General features: G+C 61.2%; 4 protein-coding genes across 4 annotated transcripts; all 4 read right to left on the bottom strand.

Moving 5' to 3' along the window:
* Nucleotides 1–174: 174 nt before the first annotated feature.
* On the bottom strand, nucleotides 175–4881 carry MRPA (ABC-thiol transporter; the record flags this gene model as incomplete). The annotated part of the gene is made up of 1 exon (XM_001683297.1): nucleotides 175–4881. The coding sequence occupies one exon, from the start codon at nucleotides 4879–4881 to the stop codon at nucleotides 175–177; it is 4707 nt and encodes a 1568-aa protein (XP_001683349.1).
* Nucleotides 4882–6569: 1688 nt separating this feature from the next.
* YIP1 (terbinafine resistance locus protein (yip1)) lies at nucleotides 6570–7139 on the bottom strand (the record flags this gene model as incomplete). Its single annotated transcript, XM_001683296.1, has 1 exon — nucleotides 6570–7139. One exon carries the CDS (start codon nucleotides 7137–7139, stop codon nucleotides 6570–6572), a length of 570 nt encoding a protein of 189 aa, XP_001683348.1.
* Nucleotides 7140–8198: 1059 nt separating this feature from the next.
* LMJF_23_0230 (conserved hypothetical protein) lies at nucleotides 8199–8756 on the bottom strand (the record flags this gene model as incomplete). The annotated part of the gene is made up of 1 exon (XM_001683295.1): nucleotides 8199–8756. One exon carries the CDS (start codon nucleotides 8754–8756, stop codon nucleotides 8199–8201), a length of 558 nt encoding a protein of 185 aa, XP_001683347.1.
* Nucleotides 8757–12396: 3640 nt separating this feature from the next.
* LMJF_23_0225 (conserved hypothetical protein) lies at nucleotides 12397–13062 on the bottom strand (the record flags this gene model as incomplete). Its single annotated transcript, XM_001683294.1, has 1 exon — nucleotides 12397–13062. The coding sequence occupies one exon, from the start codon at nucleotides 13060–13062 to the stop codon at nucleotides 12397–12399; it is 666 nt and encodes a 221-aa protein (XP_001683346.1).
* Nucleotides 13063–13549: the final 487 nt, after the last annotated feature.

Raw genomic sequence — 13549 nt, 5'->3', positions numbered from 1 at the left:
TGCCGTGAGTGAGAGAAGACCGCGGTAAGGCGGGTACAGGGCATGTAAAACACTTCCTTTTCCGGCACGTGCATGCGGGGTGGCCTACGACGAGCGGCTTCTGCTTTGAGATCGACAGGTGGCGACCGAGTCTCCCACTGATGCGCGCGGGCTGTTGCACAGACTCGTGCGCCGTCACCCGAGAAGTTCGACGAAGTCTTTGGCAACACGGCGGCCCAGTGCCTCCACCATGCTGTGGAATATGGACTGGCGGTTCATCACAAGCTCGCGCGGGCTGCCCATCTCCGCAACAGCACCGTGGTCCATCACGATGATCTTGTCGTACTGCGCGACAGTGTGCAGCCGGTGCGCGATCGTGATCACCGTGTACGCCGAGAACGCGCTCATCACCGTCGCCTGGATCTGCCGGTCAAGCGCCGGGTCGATGTTCGCCGTCGCCTCGTCCATCAGGATGAACCCGCTCCCCTTCTTCAGCAGCGCGCGCGCCATGCACATCAGCTGCCGCTGCCCAACGCTGTAGTTCGACCCGCCCTCCAGCACGCAGCTGTCGATCCCCTCGCTCTCCGACGCAACGCGCTCGCGCAGCCCCACAAGCTCCAGCGCAGCCCACACCTCCGCGGACGACGCCTCCAGGAACGGGTCCACGTTCTGCCGCACAGTCCCGTCGAACAGCACAGGGTCCTGCGGGATCATCGAGAACTGCCGCCGCAGCTCGCGCAGCCCGTACGAGCCGATCTCGCGCCCGTTCACGCGGATCTCCCCGCCGCACACCTCCACCATCCGCATGAACGTCAGCAGCAGCGTCGACTTCCCGCTCCCCGTCCGCCCAACAATGCCGACCTTCTCGCGCGGCGCGATCCGGAAGCTCACGCCGCGCAGCACAAGCGGCAGCCCCTTGCGGTACCGCATCTGCACACCCTCGAACACAAGCGACCCGGCCTGCACGATGTGCGGCGCGGCGCACGTCGGGCTCGCAGGCTCGATCACAACCGTCCCCGTCACGTCCGCCGCTGTCCCTGACTCGCTCCTTATCAGCTGTGCCACCAACTCCTTCATCTCCGGCACGTGCTCGTGCTCCACTTCGCGGGTGTAGTACATCACACGCTCCACGCTGTTCATGTTTGCCTCCACCATCGCAACCTGCCGCACCAGCCAGTTGAGCGTTTCCGTCAGCGTGATCGCCATCGTCAGTGACAGCGAGATGAGACCGATGTTCTGGCTGGAAGCCCGCTCCATCTTCCCAATCACACCAATGAGGGCCACCACCAAAGTGATAACGCAGCTCACAAACTCGAGACGCACACCGAGCCAGCGGTTGGAGACGTTCTGCATGTACAGCGCGCTGTAGACCACGTCAAGCCGCCTCAGTGCTTCTTGCAGTACGAGGTGCATCTTGCCGTACGTCGCGATGGTGCGCTGCCCTTGCAGCGACTCCTCCAGCAGCGTGAACACGGGCGAGTGCGCGATGCTCTTGATGCGGCGTGTCTCACGGTTCGACGCGCTGTAGATCTGCATCAGCTTGTAGTAGATGAACACGCATGGCACAATGGCCACAAGCACAAACGGCTGCGCGGCCGACAGAATAATAACTTTGGAGCACATAGAGAAGAAGTACTGCAACAGGTAAAGGTAGCTATCGTTTAGCGTGCTATCAAGGATGCCCATGTCCTTTGTGAAGCGGTTTAGCACGCGTCCCAAGGGCGTCGTGTCGAAGAAGGACATCCGTGCCACGCCGATGGACTCCAGGAGGTCGCGATGCAAGTTGCGGCTGCCCACTCGCATAAGATAGTAGCATAAGAAACACCGCAGTGGGGAGCAAAAGATGTTGAGAAAAACAATAAAAAGATAGACGTGCAGGTACGTGTCCGCGCTCCACCTAAGCGAGCCTGTTGACCATATCGACAGCCACACGCCGTTGGCCGCAGTCACGGTTTCTGTCACCACAAAGGTGGCTAGCAGGAATCCCCAAGCAGCCAGGCCGCCACACGACCTCAGGTACGCGACGTAAGTTGACCACGGTACTTGACCGGTTGCCTTCTCCTCCCTGGTCATCAGCCTACCGGCCTCAACATCGAACGTCAAGGGGGCTTCGCCTCCTGCAACGTTCGCCTCCTGCTCAACTTTCGGCTCATGCGCTTCCGCAAGGCCGGGCGCCGTCTCCGCTCTGGCCGCTTCCGCGTCCACCTCGCTGCCGGAAGACTCCGCGTCCTTGTTCTCCCTCAGCTGACCGCGCAGCGTCTCCTCCAGCGAAGTCGCCGCAAAGTCAGCGTAATCGCCCGCGAATGCGATGCGGCCGTGCTGCAACACCACAATGTGGTCCGCGAGCGGCAGCAGATGAATCTGGTGCGTCGCAAGCACGCGCGTCTTGCCGCGCAGCCGTCCGCAGATGACGTCTTGCACGATGCGTTGGCCAACGTGCGCGTCCAGCGCGGACAGGGGGTCGTCCAGCAGGTACACGTCGCGGTTCGCGTACACGGCGCGCGCAAGGCTCACGCGCGCCTTCTGCCCGCCGCTCAGGTTCACGCCCTTCTCCCCGATCTCCGTCTCCAGCCCCCCGCTAAGCTGCGCAAGGTCCGCCTCCAGCTGGCAGCAACGGATTACGTCCTGCAAGTCTGCGGCGCGCTCCTCGTCGAAGAACAGGATGTTGCTGCGCACCGTCGCGTTCATGATCCACGCCTGCTGCGGCACGTAGGCGATGCTCCGCTCCGCCCACACCTCGCCGCTCTGCACATCGTACTCGCCCATCAGCGAACCCAGCAGCGTCGACTTCCCGCTCCCGGTCGCACCAATCACCATTGTCAACTTGAATTGGGGGATAACGAGATTGACGTTCCGCAGCAGCTCCTTCGACACAACTTGGTAGTACTGTGCGTCTGCCTCTTCCACATTCGCCTCCTCGTCCCCGCCGCCGGTGCCAGCGCCGTCACCATCTGCACTGGCGGCCTGTGCGCTGCCCATTTCGAACGCTGGAATGTGCCCCGTCGGCGAAGACGCACCCGCATCCGGGCCGTCCAGCTCGTACCACTCCGCCTCTGGCACACCGCGCCGGCAGAACCACAGCGTAATGCGCTGCATGGTCGTCAAGCGCGACTTGCACCGGGGCAGTTTCGCTGGCAGATAGGTGTGGATGGACACATCCTTGAAGATGGCTGCAGCACCAGCTGAGGCGATGCCAGCAATGTCCCGCACCTGTGAGCGCGTGTCAGGGCACTCCATGAACGTGGTGATCCGCTTTGTCGACACCAGGCACTGCAGGACGGTGGAGATGATGATCGGGATCATAAAAAATGACACGCGCATCGTGTTGAGCAGCGCAATCGTCGGAAACACAATCTCCGGCCTCAGCGCCTGCCCACTCGCATGGTACAAGATGAAGACTACAGCGATGACCAACGTCGGCGTCGCGTCGTTCACGAACATGAAGATGACATTGGCGAGATGCACATCGCGCAGACACCGCAGCTCGCGACTGCGCGCGTCTTCGATTCGGGCGAGGAAGACAGGCTCCCACCCCATGAATTTCACGATTCGGATACCGGAGAGCAGCTCGCTCGTGCGCTTGATACGCAGATCCACCACGCTCGCCATCCGCTCAGACACCTCCTGAATATGCTTGGAAATGGCGCCTTGTAACGGGAGCGTCACCAACAAGACGGCCATGCCGGGCAGCGCAAACCACCCGACCAGCCTTATCAGCAGCAGCATGCACAGTGCCAGTTGCAGTGGAGCACTCCAAAAATACATCACGTACCAGTTGAGACTACCGATATTATCAACGTCATTCCCGACCATGTTCATGATGCGGCCCACGGACATGTCCGGGCGCTGCAGCGACCGCTGCGAAACTGTGAAGCACTTCTCGAACAGCAGCGCCATCGACGACGTCTCGAACAGCGCCGCGCTGCGGATGCTGATGTGGTCGTACTTGTGCGCTGCGCAGCTCTGGATCACGCTCGTGAGGAAGAGTGTCAGCACAAGTCCCAGACCCCAGCCCCACGTCGCGTTGTCAGCGTCCAGATACTTCACCAAGTACTCCAACAACACCGGCAGCATCAGCGCGGTAAGGTCTGCCAGCAGCTTCGGCAGGATCTGCACCCACACGTGGTACCAGTGCGCCTTGAACAGTGTCAACAGGAGATCGGGCGACGGCGGCGGTCCGGGACGCATCAGGCCGCACGTCGAGCTTAGGTAAAGCCGGTCAACCGGTTCACAGGAGCAGAGATAGTTGTCTTGGTATGGCCGAAACAGCCGCTCACCGTGCACGACGCCGTTGTGAAGCCCCGCCGCACTGCCCGGCGTGGCCTGCCGCCGGTACCGCGGCGGCACACGCCACTCCACCCCAGCCACCAGCGATCGCGGGTAGTCCGACTGCTGCAAATACCCAACCCACCGCAGCACGCCGCTGGTTTCCGCCTCCGCCTCGTACATGACCTCGCACCCGACATACCCATCCCACCGCCGGCTTGCGTCGATGTCGGCATGCGCCTGCCGCGACAGCTTGCGCCCCGTGTGGTAGGTCCGTGTGCTCCGCGACGGCGGTGGCAGGTCCGCCTCGGTGATGCTCCCCGCCGCAGCCTTGTAGATGTAGTCTCCGATCCACCCGTAGTGCAGCTGCTGGAGCCAGCTCGCCTGGTCCTCTACCGTCGGCGTGTAGGTGGGCTCGCCGCCCCACAGCTCTTCCAGCTGCTCCGCGAACTCGCGCTGCACCTGCTGCTGGCACCGCACATGCGCAGCATCGTCCACCGCCTCCAAATCAGTAATGATGGTGGTATGGCTGTTGTCTGCGCCACATTGGGTGTGGCGCAGCTGCGAGGGAGCATGGTTTATGAGCTCGCTGGACTCGTCAGTCGGTGATAAGCGTACAAAGTCTGGTGTCGCCATGTCCTGCGCGCTGTAGGTGACCCCCCACCATGTATGCACCGATATCTACAACGTCTCTCCTATACGAAGAGGACGAGGGCGGTGTAGTTCGCACAACCCTGTCCTAGGAGTCGCACAGCAGCGGTCGAGCAGCAACGGTGTCACAAACCACGCACAAACCGAGGGGGCGAGGTGCGTCTTGGCACACTCTTTCAACAACGGACACCGTGCTGGATGGGGCAGGGAAGACTCTGGGGTAGCACCGGAGGAGCCAGAGGCGGGGGTCGGGGACAGGATGCACTCGGCACACGCACGCCTCGCGCACCGATCAGCTCACACACTTGGCAACCACCACCTCCACTAAAGAAAAACAATCTCCTAGCACCTCGTGAAGACTGAGTCACGCTTACGGGTGAGAGCGGCAAACCAGCAGGAGGAGGTGCGAAGAGGACACGAATCCACACACGCCGGTACACACGTACGTAAGCACGCAGACAAGAGGCTTCGCATGCGGCACGGAGAGGAGAGAAGGCGGAGAGGCAAGAGCAATAAGAGGCCGCATCACTCAACTGCGTGCCCCTTCCATCCTGAAGCAGGGAGAGTGAGCAGGGCAACGACGCATACAGAAAACCGCACGATTCGTTCCCACACGGAAGTGCAAGAGACACGCCCAGGAAAGGAGTAAGAGGTGTGGGCGGTGAAATCTACAGCACAACGGCAACAGCTGCAACAACCCTTGCTTTTTCAACGTGAGCATTCTGCCACAAAACGTCAACTCAAGCCATTCTCCATTCCTGGCACGCCACAGACCCCCACATCGCCTGGAGCGAGGCGGCCGGACGCACGCCAGCACAGCAGTGCGCCAGCTCAGTCAGCTGAGCACGGTCATTGTTTCACACTCTACCCACCACCCCGCACCTCCGCAGGTCGCCTCGCAGGCACACCCTCCATCATGCCGGTCGCCACCTCGTGCATCTTCAGCGTTGGCGCAGTCTCCTCATCATCAGCACGCAGTGTGAGGGCCGGGGGTAGGATACGCTTGAGTCAAGCGGACACTTCGCCCATCACATGGATGGCACAAGCGTGTGCTCGCTGTCGCAGGTCGCACCGAAGCACCACCGACATCAGCAGCGATGAATCCCACTGACCTCCCCACGTCGTAGGCGCTCGAGCCTCTGACCACCATAGGTAGACCAGTATGGGTGCCGATGGCGGGGGCATCACGGCACCCTGCGAAGCGACGCACTGAGGTGTCCCACGTCATCAGGGATTGCACAGAGAGAGAGATACGAGCACACACAAACAAAAAAAAACAAAGGACGGCAGAGCGATAGGAGAGAGCACACACACACAGACGCACATGCACACTCTCGTCGGCGGGTGCACCCCTTGGCATCGAAGGTGCGCCAACCGGCGCACCCGCACGTAGGAAAGCAAACGCTATACGAACGAAGAAGTGAGAAAGAAAAAAAAAATGGTGGCAGTTGCACAGGGACCACAATGTGTGTGCATGTGTGTGTGTGTGTGTGCCTGCCTTTCTGTGCACCCAGCACTTACACGGGTCTGACTGCCTCCCCTTGGCCCCCCCCATACGTGAAGGTTTTGACGTCATCATCGACCTTCTTGTGACCTCTGACGTGCTGCTGGTGGTGGGCTTGTGTGTGAAGAGCGGTCAGCACACCGCCAATCGAAATAGCGCGGGGCTCGTTCTAAATACCAACCAGAACCATCCAGGTGAAGAAGACGTAGAAGAGCCCGACAGGGTACACAACCAACACCTCACGGTCGGCGCTGACGGTGTGTCGGAAAAAGCGCAAGGCCGCCCAACAGGCCCACGCCCACGCCATGAAGCACAGCATGAGGTTCAATAAAAACCACGGAAGGACGCAGCACAGGAGAGCGCCGAGACAGATGGGCGCCAAGCAGTAGCCCATGGCGCAGTACGTTTGGAAGAACATGATCTTGCTGCCAAGGAGCTTGGCATTGACGGTGACGACAAGACCGCCAAGCCACACAAAGATGAAGACCGCAGAGAAGACGGCGGCGCCTTGGTCGTCGCTGGCGTTGATGGTGAGGATGGAGGCCAGAATGAGACACAGGAACAGCGGCCCCCAGAGATCCCAATCGCGAAGCTCCTTATCACCTCCTAGAGAGGGGCACACAACCACGACGAGCTTGCGGCCGATCGCCTTGGCATCGCGCAGCAGCGTCTCAAGCACCGGCTCATCCAAGGTGGAGATGCTGTTCGGGTCTGCGTTCACGTGCACCTCGTTGAGCATGGTGTCTCTTTCTTTGTGAGGCTAAGGGGGGGGGGCAGGGCTCGCCAAGTCGCTCCAACGACAGCACACGCACGCCCACCGACACACACAACAGGCAATGCAGCGGTGGGGGAGGTCAGCCACTCGGGGAGCGCACACACACAAATACAAACAACGGCAATGAGGAATGAGGCAACGAGAATAACAGAATGACGAAGTGGCAAGACGAGGCTAATAAAAGCCCGGAGGTCGAGTGTGATAGCGCCGGGAGCTGATGTCGCACGACTGAGAGGGCGGGACGGGGGGAGGGGTGGGCAAGAGGAGGAGGAGGAGGTTGGATGAAGAGGGATGATCCTTCCTCTCTGCGTGCCTCTACCGTCTGTGGCCGCGATTTTCTTCCCTCTTTCAAGTGCACCAAAAGAAGGGGATGCAAGGCCAGACGACGGTGCTTGCACGTGCAGGTGTGGTCAGCGGTAGAGGGTGGGTGGTGAGACGTGGGTGTCACGACTGAGCGGATGCGCGGGAAATCAAGGGAGACACAAATAATCCATTCATGTGCACGAGCTCAAGCGCGATACGCAGCGTATGTGTGTGTGTGTGTGTGTGTGTGTTCGAGGGTTTTGCAGGAAAGATGGGCAGTCGTATAGGGATTAGGGGGTGGGGTGCGGTGAAGTAGCAGTAGCGGAGAAGGCAAGCACAAGGAGTTGGGCAAAGTAAACTAGAGGACGTCATGCCATCTCGAGCACCACCACGAGGGGAGAGAGAAAGGGCGTGCATGGTAGGTGTACGTATGTCTACGCATATTCGATATGTGTGCCGGTGCGGCAGCAGCACACATACACACACAGGCACACATCAGCCTGTCATCGGCTCTCCTGAGCGTTGCTGTATTCCGTGACCGTCGTCTTGATGTAATTTCGGCACGCACCACCAACGGGTACGGCACGCATACACCCCAATGCACACGAGGGGCGGCACCAGTAGGAAGAGTGGGAAAACGAGTGTGTGTCTCTGCAAGCTGGGGAAGTGGGGGAGCGGGGTGCACGACCGTCGACGCGCTTGGGCCCTTGCATATACCTTTCACCCACCTTCCCGCCTTGACTCGCCATCGCCTAGGCGGCTCTGAAGCTTTTCATTGATGAACGCCATGTTCGCCTCTAGCTGCGCAGCCCAGCGCTGCTCCTCCGGAATGGGGCGAAGTACAGACTTCGCCTCCATAGCGTGATTGCATACCGACTGCAGTTCCTTTTCCGCTGCCGCTCGTTTCTGCACCGCCTCCAGCAGGTGATGCTGCCACTCCTCTTGCGCGTGCTGTTGCCGTGCGCGCCGGTCACCGCCACGATACGAGGTTATGCAGACGATAAAGGTCAGCACAAAACACGCAGGGACAATCACGAAGCTCCACGCCAGCCCCCTCCCCATTCCCTGAAGAATGATGCCTTCCAGGGTGTCACGGGGGTGATGCCACATGCCAGAAGCATGGAACAAGTCGTTGACTCTATGCACCTTGTTTCGCTCTCTGCGCGCCGCCTGAAGATGGGTGCCGACATCGTCAGTCCGGTTGCGACGGTCGCGGGTGGAGGTGGTGAGCCACAGGTAAATGCGACGCCGCCCGCTATTGCGGACCTGGCCCTTCATGAAAGCAGCCGACTTGCATGACGGCGCCTACGCGTGGTGGCGCGAGCGGAAGAGGAGAGCGGCAAGAGAGCGGAATAGTGGGACCTCACAACTCGTACAGCCGATAAAATACAGGGTCAAGGGCGAGTGCGCAAGGGCGTTGACGGCAACCGAGAAACGGTGGAGGCTGTCGTTTGCGGTGGGCGATCGGCGCCACCCTGCCCAAGGAAAGCCAGAACGAGAACAAGAGGCAGGAAGAAGTGAAGGGAGGAGTACACGTGCGCAGTTTCCTCTCCGCCTGCGCTACTCTCTGCGCGTTTCTAATCAGATCGCGGCCATACCGGTGAGCGAGACTGGCGCTGCTGTTTTCGAACGACCCGCAGCACGCGTGTTGAGCCTACAGAGATAAGTTACAACACACGCGCCTCTCTCTTTTCAGTGTTTCCCGTGAGACAGAACAACGACGTGCGAAGCACCACACGACCTTCACAAGGGCCACGTCCCACTGAGCCTTTCTGCCAGCCCTTCAACGCCAGACTCCGACTTTGCTCCAGGGCAGCCACGTCCTTCGCCTTCCGTCTCATACGTTGTCGTCCTTCGCGATGCCGGCCACCGGACCGTGGCACGAGGGTCCAGTACGTCTTCTGTGGGTAAGCCGATAGCCGGCACCCTGCGAAGCGACGCACTGAGGTGTCCCACGTCATCAGGGGTGATGACGGTAAAGCAAGTCCGCTGCAGGCACCCTGCCGTCGGGCACGGCTGCGGACTCTTGCTGCCGACGGACCGGTCTGGGCTGTGCGCTGTGCCGAAGAGACTCGCGACCGCGATCACGCGTGTACCGGCTCACTGCAAATCGCGTCAGTTACATGGTGGCAGCCGTCCCGCACCAAACAACGAGGGTGCCGAGCTCACGAGACGACAGGAGACCGTCCTCGCCCAGCGCCGCACGCGCACCTGTCCGTCCTTTGCATTCCTGCAGCGACGGGGGACTGGCAGCGACAAGATGGAGTGCACATGGCGCGCTGCCTGCTACTCCGCTGGCACGGTGGCATCCCCACCCCGCGCGAGTTCGCGGATCGCGCAACGCTCGCAGCGCACCCCGTTTCATACAACGACGCCACTACGCCCATCTCACCCGCGCCGCATGGGCCCCCGCCCCCAGTCGCGTGTCCGCCGCCGCCCCCTGCGCTCCCTCAGGACGGCAAGTGGCGACTTCGTCGCGCGCACGCACATGCCTATCCGCCAGCCCCCACCCCCACCCCCGCTGGACACACCCACCCCCTGCCAGGGCCGTGCGGGTTCAGGGGAAGGCGGGATGCCCCTTGCTGCCACAGACTCACGGCAGCGTCCCACCTGTCGCGGCGCATGCGGGCACGCCATCCAGGCACGCCACCCACCCCGTGGCATCGACGACAGCGGGGGGTGAGGGCGACAGAGAGCCATCAAGACAGCAGCGCTGTCCCGAAACACGCATCCGTATCCACCAGCACGAGCACTGTGCGCACGCGCGGCCGACCACAGCTGGCACGGCGTACCGCATCCAAGCAAAGCATGCAGAGGTCAGAAGAGCAAGAACGATAGACGGGAGAGGCTAGGAGACGCGCACCGGCCAGCCCAACAGTGCACGTGTGCGACATGTACGCATCGCCTGCATCCCACTCGCTGGGCGGATGTGGCGCAGATGCCGGAGGCATGACCAGAGTAGCCCGAGTGGCACCACCGAGCTCTGCACACTCCAACGCGACGAGCCCACACACCGCGTTACTGCATGCCGCGGCTTGAGCTGGCTAAGGAAGAAGCATGGCGTACAGGCCGAGCGCCGGGTCTCACAGGGCCCTCACCGGGGCGTGGCCAGCGTCCTCCCTGAGCGCATCCGTCACGCACCCAGGCCACCCCCTGCTGCCCGCACGAGGCGCCACCGCCGCCGCCCTCGAGCAGGGCCACAAACGCGGCCCGCCCGCATCAAGGCATGCAGAGCCCACCCATCTCCGTTTGGCGCCGATCGCGCTGCGCGTCGGCGAAGGAGGGTCGCCAGGAAGGACGAGAAGGGACGGTGAGACGCATGGCCCGGTTCGACCACAGACAGCTCGTCCTACACAGCGGGGTTGTAGCGGTGGTGCCGCAGGGGCAGGGGCGCTGTCGCTGTGCATGTGCGCATGTCTGCTGGCTTGATGGAGGCCGAATGGACGCGCTGCAACGAAAAGGACTGACGTGTCGTTGTCTCTCGGCTGCCTCTTGGTTCCTCATGGAACCTGAGTTGAGCACACATACACGTATACAGACGCACAAGTTGACGGTGTGGTATCTGCGAGCGTGCGCGCTGTCGAGAACCTCGTCGAGTGAGGAGGATAAAGGAGAAGAGGAGCATACCGGGGCGCAGCTGTGTCAGTCGTATGCAACGAGTCGATGAAGATCACACGCAGGTGGAGGCACTCGGATGCGCAGCACTGCGTAACAGCACCATGCTGCACATCCTTCTCTTTCTCACCATTGGCATCCCTTTCCCCGTGCCCTACTGCCTGCTTTTTCTTGTTTGGGGCTGTGAGGGGCCGCAGCGCTGGTATACGCGCAGCCGCAGTTTTTTGTTTTTACCTCAGCATGCGATCATCATCGAATCCGTATCTTGATTGATAGATCATGTAACAGACGAAGGTCATCAGCATGACGCAGAAGGGACCAGATGCCGTGGTTCGGCAATAAGGCTTCTGCTTCGTCATGAGCCGTCGCCTGCTCATCGGCAGCGTGCGTGGTGGGCGGTTGTTTCCACCTTGCTGCGGCTGCAGCAGAAGCCGTGCGGTGGGCTGGCCAATGTGAAGTAGGCGGCGAGGGCAGAAGAAGGCGCTCAAAAGCATCGTTCGTTGTCGGTCTCCTGAAGCTGCATGAAAGCATGCAATGAGAGGTCGATGGGACGGAGGTACAGAAGAAAAAAGACGGAGTGCATGCGTGAGGTAAACAGGGGTGCGTGGGCGCACGTGTGTCGTGGTGAGTTTGCGTTAGGAGGGCATGCGAAACGAATGCGACGGAGGACGGCAGTTTAAACGGCAGTCTCCTTCCCCTTCATCCGCACACCTTCTCGTGAACATGCCACAGGAGGCAGACGACACGGACATCGTGCATCTCTGCTGTGGTTGTTACTGCTTGTGCCTCCTCTGCCCTGAAAGACGCTCGGCGGTCACAGACGGAGGAAACCAGAAAACACACCCACAGAGTCGCATGCACGAGTTCTCCTTTTTCTTTTCTGGTTTCGTTCTTGTTGGCGCGATTTTGCGTCGCTCTGCCTTCGACGTGGACGCCCCCCTCCGCACGACACGCCGCGCGCACGCGCCCGACAGGCACACGGGAGAGAGCGTGCCAGGGGGTATGAAAGCGTTCGAAGCGAAGAACGCGGTAAGACCGCGATGACTCATAAAGAACTGCATCCGATAACGAGGTACGAGAGAGTGGGATGGAGAGGGGCAGGGCGGCTGCACGAACAGCCCTCGTGTGTGTGGGGAGGGGGGGGGGATTGCATCCTTTTTCAGCAGCACCTGCTCCAAGAGGAGCAGACAGAGACGGATAGGTGAAACTCGAACGATTCGTGAGCCACCGCCATCATCTACCCTAGGCAAAGCTGCCGCTGCAACCGCAACTCCTCTCTCTCACCCACTAAACCCGCCTACGACTACTTTCCATACATGGCCATCACTACGAACAGGGCTGCGAAGGACCACATCAGAATCCACCAGTTGTCATCCAGCTGCACCCGAGGCTGCCGGTACGCCTGCGGCGCGTCAGGATCCAGCGGTGGCGGCGGAGCCACCATCCCGCGCATCGCCTCGCCGTAAGAGTCGCTCTGCATAGTCATAATCCGCTGACGTGCCGCCACAATATGCTCTGGATCATCAGCGTACGCGGGGTCGCTGCGGAGGTCGCGCTGGTAGGAATCAGACTGCGGCGGCATCATGTCCTCGCGCGTCGCAGCCGGTGCAACGAACTGCGGGGCATACGTCGGCGGTGTCGCTCCACGTGGGGGCGGGCCGCGGTTTGGGTGACGCGCTTTTTCGGGAGGAAAGAGCGGTCTCGCACCGTCCTTGGTGGTGATGGTCGGGCCTTCATAGAGTCCGGTCGGCGCCCTTCTCGCCTCCCGGTCGATATTGCGCTGCATCTCAGCCAACCTTACGTGCCGCGGAGAGGACGTGTAATCCTGAATGGTCCCTTGGGGAGTGTAGGGGATGCCGCGTGTGTAACCGCGCACAGCGGTGGTCGTGTTGGCACTGGCGATGCACCCGCAGAGACCACCGCTGTGCGCGGCTACACACGCGCATCCCCTGGCGGCTCCTTGGCGCATTCGAGTGGAGACTAGATGGTAAGAGAAACTGTCGTGCACGTGCACAGAGACGCACTACACCTTCGTCGCCAGTTACGGAAGGCAGGGTGCCCACATACGAAAACGGCACAAGGCACTTTCCCTTGGCATCTTACGCGGACGTCGACACCGGCGACGCTCGCAGCAGGCCAAAAAGTCTCACCAGACAGGCGGCGAAGGGCCGTCATGCAACATATACACAAGAAACAGAGCGGGGGAGGCCAAAGGTGTGTGTGTGTGTGTGCATTAGAGGAACGGAGATGTCGGCGAGGTGCAGCCGTTCTCATCTGGGGTGCTTGGGTGCATACGAAACTGCAGCGACGAGACGGATGGGGTGGGGTGGACGGCAGAGCAGCCCATCACGGGGGGGGGGCGCAGACTCAACCCTCCACATTACGGCTCCGTTTTTCGGGCGCTTGTGACTGAGGGGCGATGAAGCCAAAGCAGCGGAGGGGCAAGCCAGAGACGC

The sequence above is a fragment of the Leishmania major genome, chromosome 23, assembly GCF_000002725.2.
Source record: "Leishmania major strain Friedlin complete genome, chromosome 23".
NCBI lineage: Eukaryota > Euglenozoa > Kinetoplastea > Trypanosomatida > Trypanosomatidae > Leishmania > Leishmania major.
The sequence above is the reverse complement of the archived record's forward strand: the minus strand, read 5'-3'. Positions and strand labels throughout refer to the sequence as shown.